The 10,166-nt window shown below is 36.1% G+C and overlaps 1 protein-coding gene across 1 annotated transcript; it reads right to left on the bottom strand.

Moving 5' to 3' along the window:
- Positions 1–4,919: 4,919 nt before the first annotated feature.
- On the bottom strand, positions 4,920–9,904 carry LOC125675396 (uncharacterized). Its single transcript, XM_048913029.2, has 3 exons — positions 9,698–9,904; positions 5,499–5,641; positions 4,920–5,358 (listed from the first exon to the last, which is right to left on the bottom strand). Exons 1-3 carry the CDS (start codon positions 9,796–9,798, stop codon positions 4,967–4,969), a joined length of 636 nt encoding a protein of 211 aa, XP_048768986.2. The 5' UTR covers positions 9,799–9,904; the 3' UTR covers positions 4,920–4,966.
- Positions 9,905–10,166: the final 262 nt, after the last annotated feature.

Genomic DNA, 10,166 nt, shown 5'->3' with positions numbered 1-10,166 from the left:
TTGATGGTGCAAGGTCTTCAACATTCACGTTAAAAGTCAGCATTTTGCAAATTCGATGGTCGTTATAACGATCAAATTTGCCAATACAACTTAATGCCTGACGTGTTTCATATCAATTGTTAGATCGTTCTTCATATATTTATTTTGAGTACTGATCACTCCGTTTACATTATCGTGATATAGAGCTCATGACCGGATGTAAAACGACTCTTCAACACTTTACCAGTTCTCATTATATAAAATGCTTGAGTCATGCTGTTTGCTCAATATGATGGGACTCGGAAATATTCATAAAAAGAATTGCACTGTTAAACACGACTCTAAGCACAACTACTTCAAAATGAATATCAAAACGATACTGGAGTTCCTCATCGACTACATGTACGTGGTATGCTGAATAGGTCTTCCATCAGTCTGTTATAATTCCTTTAGAATTGTGCTCCTGTATATTCTGATAAAACAGAATTTAATTTATCCATTAATTAAATTCATTTCCATTTATATGCCAATTTCATGCATCTCAGTGAACTTGAAATAAAAGACCCAACAACGTCTTCCACATCTGTTTCATATTTGGATGTTTTACTGTAAGTAAGTTAACGGAAATCAACTTTGTGACAAACGAGATAGTTTTAGGTTCACCATCGTCAACTGTCTATATACTTGTAGCAATATGTCATTACCAGCTGCGTATGGTGTTAATATCTCCCATCTGATTCTGTTCACGGGAACATGTTCTGCATATGATCAAAATGATACCGAGGGAGTTTATGTTCTAGGAGTTTCAAAAGTCTCGTTCAAATTAAGCACATTGCAAATTATATTGTCATTTTAATCTGTTTTGCAAATACAGTCTGTCACTGGGTTAAATATTGTTGACCTTCTCATAACAAAAGTTGAGGCATTCTGTACAAACTGAATTTGACCTAATTGGATCATTTCATTTACTTATTCAAGATGAAGGATGCAAAGCGGGTGTGACCGGTCAATAAGGGATGATTACCCCCACCAATCACCTGATTTCACCTTTGATTTTTACAGGGGTCTGTGTTTGCTTTATTTCATACACATTCCGTGTGTATAAAGGCTTTGTTTGTTCTACGTCCCGTTGAGGATTATTCTCTAACAATCACAACCTGTAGGTGAAACATCACACATTTTGATACATCGGTACAATTATCTCCTAGTAACTAGCTGCTAGTATCTGGTTACCTAAAACGAGAAAAGATGACTATTAGCCAGCTGTTTTGAATCAGGAGAAGTTAACCAATGCCATCTAGTTGCTAGTATCCAGCTACGACAAGGTATAAAAGTTAAAATTACTTATAGCCAGCCACAAGATGAAGGTTACTGGGTTTGAACATAATTATTCAGATGGCTCGCAATGATATAGTTTGAATATCCAAACTTCATGCTTAACTTTGTCAGTTTAAATACATAACCTTTGCAGTGCAAAATACGGGTAAAATTTCCAATTGAGTCTAAAACTTTAAACAGGTGGGTATTTCAATTCAGGGTAACGTCCATGAAGAGAAGAGAGTTTTTAATCTGAAAGCAAGGTTTTCATTCATTTAATTTCATTTTATTCAGGTGTACAATATCACAGAATGTCATGATTATAAATTTAGAATAGCAAATTAAAACCTGACATAAGCTATAGCACTATTCAGTTATAACAATTACATAATAATTAACATCAATGCATGGCAGACATTGATATGATAAGCTTAGGATAACCCATAAAAGCTGAAATTTACCTTATTTCAAATGGGGTCCTTATAATCATATAATAACTAAGATGAATAGACCAAAAATACAGTAAACAATACAAGACTAGTATAGGAACTATGGCTGGTTTTGATTAATATTTGCATAATGCATTAAAAAGGACATGCTTCGGACATATTATAAAATGGAAGACTAGAATTTAATAAAAGGAAAAAAGTATTATCAAAACTGGACATGATTTATTATGGCAACATCTCTTGCCTTACTGGCTAATAGTGACTGTACAGCTTTGTTAAAATTTTGTTTTCTTGAGAACTGTTTTGTTTCTGAAGGCAAAGTATTGCAATCCTTTATAGCATTGTAATGAAATAAGAATATTCTTTGTCTTTTATCTATGGTATGACAATATCGTATTGGTAGCACTTCTAGTATTATCAGTGTTTTGTACAAATTGATCCTAAAAATAATTTGGTGCGTTACAATGAAATATATTAAAACATGGTTCAATCTTAATGGGGTCTGGAAGTCTTGTCATGTGATTGTCGAGACTTAACGAGATTCTTAACTTCTGAGTAACTCGACTTCTCGGATTGGACGGTAGAGAGAGAGGTATATAAATAGATATAGTGTTATCAATCTATCATATGGGGAGTTAGCGAGATAAACATGAAAAATGAAGGACCATTGAAGTCGCAGAATGTTCTTTGCTTCGTGTTTGACGAATCACGTGTAATAAACGCCAGTAGACAAGCGTGGATGTCTTGCAGAGTACAGGTAGATAAAAGCATATTCTATGAGTTACAAACATGCATGATACGTTTTAGGTATATTTTCAAATCATTGCAATTGAAAATATAGACATTGATTGAAAACAAAAACGGATTATGTATAAAATATGTTTGTGTTTATAGGTACGTAATGGGGGTGAAAACAGTGTACACTCATGCATTTCATAAACAAAATGCATTGAATGTGCCTATCTCTACACGTCACATTACAGATGGGTTAAGATTGTTTAATTTTCAAGTATTTTATAGATATGCCTTGAACCTGAGGATAACGCTGATGTGCAGTCATCAGCATGTAGATGTCCAATGACAGTATGCCCATAATTGGACAATACAAGTTTCTTTAAAGAAGGTAGAAAAGTTATGTGGTTTTTTTGTGATTGCTTTGCTACTATTTCAGACGTTAGAAGCTTACCAAACAAATCACTACTATTTCTGACATTAGAAGCTTACCATATAAATCACTACTATTTCTGACATTAGAAGTTTATCGTACAAATCACTACTATTTCTGACATTAGAAGTTTATCGTACAAATCACTACTATTTCTGACATTAGAAGTTTATCGTACAAATCACTACTATTTCTGACATTAGAAGTTTATCGTACAAATCACTACTATTTCTGACATTAGAAGTTTATCGTACAAATCACTACTATTTCTGACATTAGAAGTTTATCGTACAAATCACTACTATTTCTGACATTAGAAGTTTATCGTACAAATCACTACTATTTCTGACATTAGAAGTTTATCGTACAAATCACTACTATTTCTGACATTAGAAGTTTATCGTACAAATCACTACTATTTCTGACATTAGAAGTTTATCGTACAAATCACTACTATTTCTGACATTAGAAGTTTATCGTACAAATCACTACTATTTCTGACATTAGAAGTTTATCGTACAAATCACTACTATTTCTGACATTAGAAGTTTATCGTACAAATCACTACTATTTCTGACGTTAGAAGCTTACAGTACAAATCACTACTATTTCTGACGTTAGAAGCTTACAGTACAAATCACTACTATTTCTGACGTTAGAAGCTTACCGTACAAATCACTACTATTTCTGACGTTAGAAGCTTACCGTACAAATCACTACTATTTCTGACGTTAGAAGCTTACCATATAAATCACTACTATTTCTGACGTTAGAAGTTTACCGTACAAATCACTACTATTTCTGACGTTAGAAGCTTACCATATAAATCACTACTATTTCTGACGTTAGAAGCTTACAGTACAAATCACTACTATGTGTGATATATATGTATTTCAACCAGATGATATGTCTGTCGAATGGGACGTGAAGTTGTGGGACGTTAAGTTGTTCCCCATGTCAAGGATCATATATCCCCTTACACGCAAAATATCTTTTCTCTGCTTTTCAAAATAGAGTTATATTACTGGGATCCGTCGGGGAAACTCCAAAACTCTTCAATACCGTGTCAAGAATTATTACCCTCTTTGCAGGCAAAACATTGTTTCTCTGATTTTCCAAAAAGGTTAGCCTTCCTTGGAGCGGTCAGAGAAACTCTTCAATTACGAATATATTTCATATTGTTAACCCCGCCAAATGGTTTGAATATTACGAAAACAATGGTCAACCTCAAACAACCAAACATGAGATCAGTTTTTAAATCGAGGTAAGCTACTGACAAACAAGTTGATGGTACAGGGATTTCAACAGTCTCGATTGAAGTCAGCATTTCGCAAAGTCTATGGTCGTTATAACGATCTACTTCGTCAATACAACCTCGCATTGGGTCAAATGCTGTCTGACGTGTTTCATACCGATTGTTAAGCCGTTCTTGGCACACTGATTTGACTGCGGATAACTCCGTTTACCTGATCAGGATATGGGGCTCATGGCGGGTGTGACCGGTCAACAGGGGATGCTTACTCCTCCTAGGCACCTGATCCCACCTCTGGTGTGTCCAGGGGTCCGTGTTTGCCCAACTATCTATTTTGTATTGCTTGTAGGAGTTATCAGATTGATCACTGTTCGTTATCTTCACCTTGCATCAATATATACCGTATAAGGAGAATTTTAATGAAGACTTAATTTTTGCATTAATCTTGTTGAGATTGCTAAAACTGAATATCGCTAATATGTATTTCATATCGGATGCGATAGATAGCTTTCTTCTAATTATGAACTTGCTAAAATTAGCTCTCGCTAAATATATATACCCCTAATTAATGGAAATATCGCTAAATTTGTGTCTCATTAAAATTACCACTTATAAAGTATTTCGCATTGGATTTCTGTTCAGAAATTAGACTTTTCCTGTTTGACGTTTTTCAATATAACTATCGGCTTAGAAAATGTAAAGCATGTCATTTAGCTGCAACACAAATTGATCAAAAGAAAAAAGCGATGTATTTAAAAATGATTCGCATACATTTATTGACCAATCAAAGTTAAAAACTACAGTTTAAAGCCAGAAAAATATGACCAAGAATCGCCATATAGGTACTGTCCGTAATTGTAGTGTACTCTGATCCACGCCTGTTCTCTTTTTTTTCATTTTGATGTTGACCGTGGATGAGCTTGTCAGGTAAAGACCACTCTTCACTATTTTACCATCAGCGTAATTCTTTGCAACGACATTATTATTCTTGACAATCTCCGTATGAAACTCTTTTCCCGAGTAAACTAAAACATTCCAGCTAAAGGAGTACACCCCATCCTCTGGAGCAGTGAATTTTCCTGTTTTGACGTCATATCCTGATCCTTCATTTAGCTTCACTGTGTCAAATTTAACCGGCTGTTGCTTTCCAAGATTAGATATGTGATTCTGAAGCAGGGCTTGGAATGCGACAACACCTACAACAGAATACATAGTAGATCAAAGACAAAATAATCCACTATCAGTAATACTTAACTTTCATAAATCAGGTTCCTTAATGATTAAATATACAGGTATCAAAATCAGAGAATTGATAAACTTATTTAAATTCACTCACCATTGTTTGCACAATATTTTTCTTTGTATCCCAGTCCATTGCATATTGTGTGATAGTTTTTGTATTTGGTCACGATCTGATGTGGTGTGTCAGATAGTGTAGCAGTGAACTGCACGGCAACAAACAGGAACAGTAAGGTAAACCTGTAATAAATGAATAGAGTGGTCAGACAAAACCCTGCAACAAATGAATAGGGTGGTCAGGATGATAATAATACGATGTGATAGAAAAAGTCCGCAAGAAATCAACAGGGTGGTCAAATAGTAATAATAGGATAAACCTGTAATAAAGACAGGGTGGTCAGATAATATGGTAATCACTTCAGTTTATGATATTCAACAACTAGAACAGCGATATTGTAACGTGAAATTATCAAAAGACCGTCAGTAGTATAAGGCATCCCGATAGACGGGTCAACTGAGTGTAGTTTTGAGTGCGGTCCGATAGGGAGTTCAACGGAGTGCAGTTTTGAGTGTAGTTTGGAGTGCGGGGTTTTATAGAGGGGGTCAAGCAGTTGGCCAGGTGGCCGGGGCCACCTGGCGCGGTCAAGCGGGGTTGATCTTTCTGCAGGAGAGGTCATTACTGCCCGTGAAGGACTGCAAAATTTAGGCCTATGCTCGGCGCTTACGGCCTTTGAGCAGGGAGGGATCTTTATCGTGCCACACCTGCCGTGACACGAGACCTCGGTTTTTGCGATCTCATCCGAAAGACCGCCCCATATAGTCGCCTCTGACGACAAGCAAGGGGAAGTGAGGACTTATTCTAACCCGGATCCCATATAGTTTTGCGCAATATATTTAAAAATAATTCATTTTTACTCTAAAAGTACTTTGGACCTAAACTCTAGTATGGATATAGCAGAACAGTTTTATAGTATATAAAAACAACTATCTGTGCACTTCGCACCCTATGAGATCACAACGAAAAAGTACGTCACGACGTACATCTTACAATTCATGTCTATATGGTGTCGTTCTATTGATAGGCGTTATCAAGTGATAAGCCGTATACGTGAAAAATGTTCTTGTCAAATAATATATTATTTCAATTTCGTATCAAATCACTCAACATTTTTTATATTTGCGCGAAGGTCATAATTCACATTGTGACCTTGAAATCGCCCCTCTATTTTCTCCCGATCATCACTACGTTATGTAAGAAAATCTAATTTACATAATGATTGCGAGCAGAGTGTAAAGGAGTAACGATATACGGTGTATGGTGGTGTATAAAGTGTATATATATATATTTATATTCCTGTTACCATAGGAAAAGTTAGGACACACTTCTGACAGCTAAAGAAACCCCCCTTTCCGCATCTGATTATGTCTGGCCTACTCTTGAAAATGAAAAAAAAAGAGTATCCTGCATTGGATGCATTTTAAACTTCCCTTTATCGGAACACTTGGTCTCTCTATAGATCTGGGTTTTTACTATATCAACTATCTTTTTCTTCTTGTAATATAAGAAGTCTCATAATTGTTCATGAAGAAAGTGAAGATAATGAACAATATTATATAATGATTAAGAGTAGGGTAAACACGGATCCTTGTTAAAGTAAATATGAGTGGTGGCAACTGCGGTGACAGTAGCGGTGTTCATGAGAATGTGAGGGGTGGTATGTGGTACATAATTGGTGGTATATGGTGTTAATGAAAATGTGGGTGGTAGTGTGTGGTGTTAACGAAAAGTGAGCGGTGTTATGGTGGTGAAACATGGAAACTAATAAAACTAAATCAATCTCTTTAATTAATGTTATGGAAAGAAATGCAAAATTGAGGACCTATACAGGTAATAGTGTGAGTAGTGTTAAAGAAACCCTAAGTCATGGGAACTGGTGTGCCGATAGTGGGGAGTAGGTGTTATTTAGCGTATAAGCGGTAGTGTGTGGTGTACAAGTGGTGGTATGTGGTGTTAATAAAATGTGGGTGGTAGTATGGTGGTGACACACGCAGTCTAATATCGGTAGATCAATCTCTTTCATTAATATTCTGATGCAAAGAAATACATAACTTAGGACCTATATAGGTAGTATTGAGTAATGTTAAAGAAGATGTAAGTGATGGCATCTGGTGTGCCAGTAGTGGTGTACAGGTGGTGGTATGGGCTGTATAGGTGATGGTATGTGGTGTTTGAGTGGTGAATAGGTTGTGGTAAGTGGTGTATGAGTGGTGGTATGTGGTGTATAGGTGGTGGTATGTGGTGTTAATGGGAAATGTGAGTGGTGGTATGGTGGTGTTAATGGAAATATGCATGGTAGTATGATGGTAATACATGCAAACTAATAACGGTAGATCTATCTCTCTCGTTGATATTGATATGTAAAACTATCAATTCTCAGACCTGTATAGGTAGTGGTGTGAGTAATGTTAAAGAAGATGTAAGTGATGGCATCTGGTATGCCAGTAGTGGTGTACATGTAGTGGTATGGGTTGTATAGGTGGTGGTATGTGGTGTTTGAGTGGTGTATAGGTTGTGGTAAGTGGTGTATGAGTGGTGGTATGTGGTGTGTAGGTGGTGGTATGTGGTGTTAATGGAAATGCGAGTGGTGGTATGGTGGTGTTAATGGAAAAAGGCATGGTAGTATGATGGTAATACATGCAAACTGATAACGGTAGATCTATCTCTTTCGTTGATATTGATATGTAAAACTATCAATTCTCAGACCTGTATAGGTAGTGGTGTGAGTAATGTTAAAGAATATGTAAGTGATGGCATCTGATGTGCCAGCAGTGGTGTACAGGTGGTGGTATGTGGTGTACAGGTGGTGGTATGTGGTGTATAGGTGGTGGTAAGTGGTGTGTGAGTGGTGGTATGTGGTGTATAGGTGGTGTTAATGGAAATGTGAGTGGTAGTACGATGGTAATACATGCAAACTGATAACGGTAGATCTATCTCTTTCGTTGATATTGATATGTAAAACTATCAATTCTCAGACCTGTATAGGTAGTGGTGTGATTGGTGTAGAACAAAAAGGTGTTAAAACACATGTGTTAGCATCTGATGTGGCATTAGCTGTGTGAAAATGGTGTTTATGGAAATGTGAATGGTGGTACGTGGTGTATAAGTGGTGGTATGTGATGTTAATGAAAATAATGGTTGTGGTATGTGGTGTTAACGAAAGTGTAGGTAGGGTGTATGTGTGATGTTAACGAAAATGTGGATGGTAGTAGTTGGCTGGTTATTTCACGTCTCCCGAGAAATTTTCCAGGAAAAACAAAAACGTCATATCAAATAATTCAAACTTAAATATATTTTTGATAATACATAGTAACGGTAAACTAACAACTCGATTTGATGACACACGGGGTGACTTCAGCTTTTCCTATATCTACTAGGGCTGTTCGATATGTATTGTGTATTGTACGATATCTCAAAAACATTCGACTCAAATAGTGAAATGAACATTACATCACTTCAAAGTATTCACCGCAGTTTGAAATATAAAATTTCAATCTCTGAATGCATTTCTAAAATGCGTCACGGTACACTGAGGTAGACCTCTGAAGCACTGACTGATGACCGAGCCAAGGGATTTTCGGGACTTGTAACGATGACCAGATACGAGATTTTTTAAGTTTTAAAAAAAAGGAAAAAGTCGCATGGGGCTAGATCTGGAAAGTATGGTGGGTGTGGCAAGACGGTAACCTTCTCCGACTTCATAAATTGCTTCACAAACTTACATGTGAGTGATGGAGCATTATCATGAAGTAGACGAAAATGCCTAAATCCTGACACAGGGCGTCGTTTGTGATAATATTCCTTGAGCTTTTTTAATATAATATGTACTGACACGAAAGACTAGGTTCCTGTACGTCAGTTTATTCAATTAATAGTAAAAAGCTGTAACAAAAATAAATACACAATTACATAAAGAAATTCAGAATAACTTACAATAAAGGTATTCACTCACGATTGACAAATAATTAGTATTTTAAGAATATGAAAATTTGTATAAACAATTAACTTCACATTATACCAATTAATTATGCAGTATTCAAAAAATATAAATACTAGTATGACTATAAAGTAATATCGAATAAAAGGAAATGATTACTTTTACTACATATATCTCATAAACAATGGTTGACTATGCACGAACTATTTCCCACCAAACAGGTACATTGTTTACCTGCACTTACATCCAAACAGATAAATACTGCATGTCATAAATAAATGAAAATATAATAAAAACTTACACTGGGGGACTACAGGATACGATAAGGGGTTGTACTCTGTACAAGGTGTGGTGGCATCTTTGCCGTATGTAGTGCGCGTGGAGACTTCTGTCTCTGAGCATCTATGTCGACTGACAAATCTGATTGTACTAACTGGAGAGTTTAAGACAAGGGCAGTAACTCATGAAAAGTTCTACTTCTGAGTAATTCGTACGTAAAAATATTCGTGTTACACAACATAATACCTCAGTAATACCGACCTGTAACACTTTTGCCCTTCGGCACCGGAATTTGTACGGCTATACCATCACATGAGAAGAATATGCAATAAAGAATCTTATTTGTGTTTTTAGTTCTTTTGGCAACTACATGCCTTCTACCATGTTTAGTTAGTCATATTTTGGTTCCAATTGTTCTTACTGGTTCGAAATAGTGAACCCATGTTTCGTCACCAGCAACGTTTGCAAATTGTTTTTGAATTTGGGAAACA

The sequence above is a fragment of the Ostrea edulis genome, chromosome 3, assembly GCF_947568905.1.
Source record: "Ostrea edulis chromosome 3, xbOstEdul1.1, whole genome shotgun sequence".
NCBI classification, from domain to species: domain Eukaryota; kingdom Metazoa; phylum Mollusca; class Bivalvia; order Ostreida; family Ostreidae; genus Ostrea; species Ostrea edulis.
The sequence above is the reverse complement of the archived record's forward strand: the minus strand, read 5'-3'. Positions and strand labels throughout refer to the sequence as shown.

Coding starts and splice junctions, on each gene's coding strand:
- LOC125675396 (XM_048913029.2), bottom strand. CDS start 9,798: ATGCTCAGAGACAGAAGTCTCCACGCGCACTACATACGGCAAAGATGC. Junction 5,642..9,697: donor GTATCCTGTAGTCCCCCAGT/GTAAGTTTTTAT, acceptor CATTTATTACAG/GTTTACCTTACTGTTCCTGT. Junction 5,359..5,498: donor AAAATATTGTGCAAACAATG/GTGAGTGAATTT, acceptor ATTCTGTTGTAG/GTGTTGTCGCATTCCAAGCC.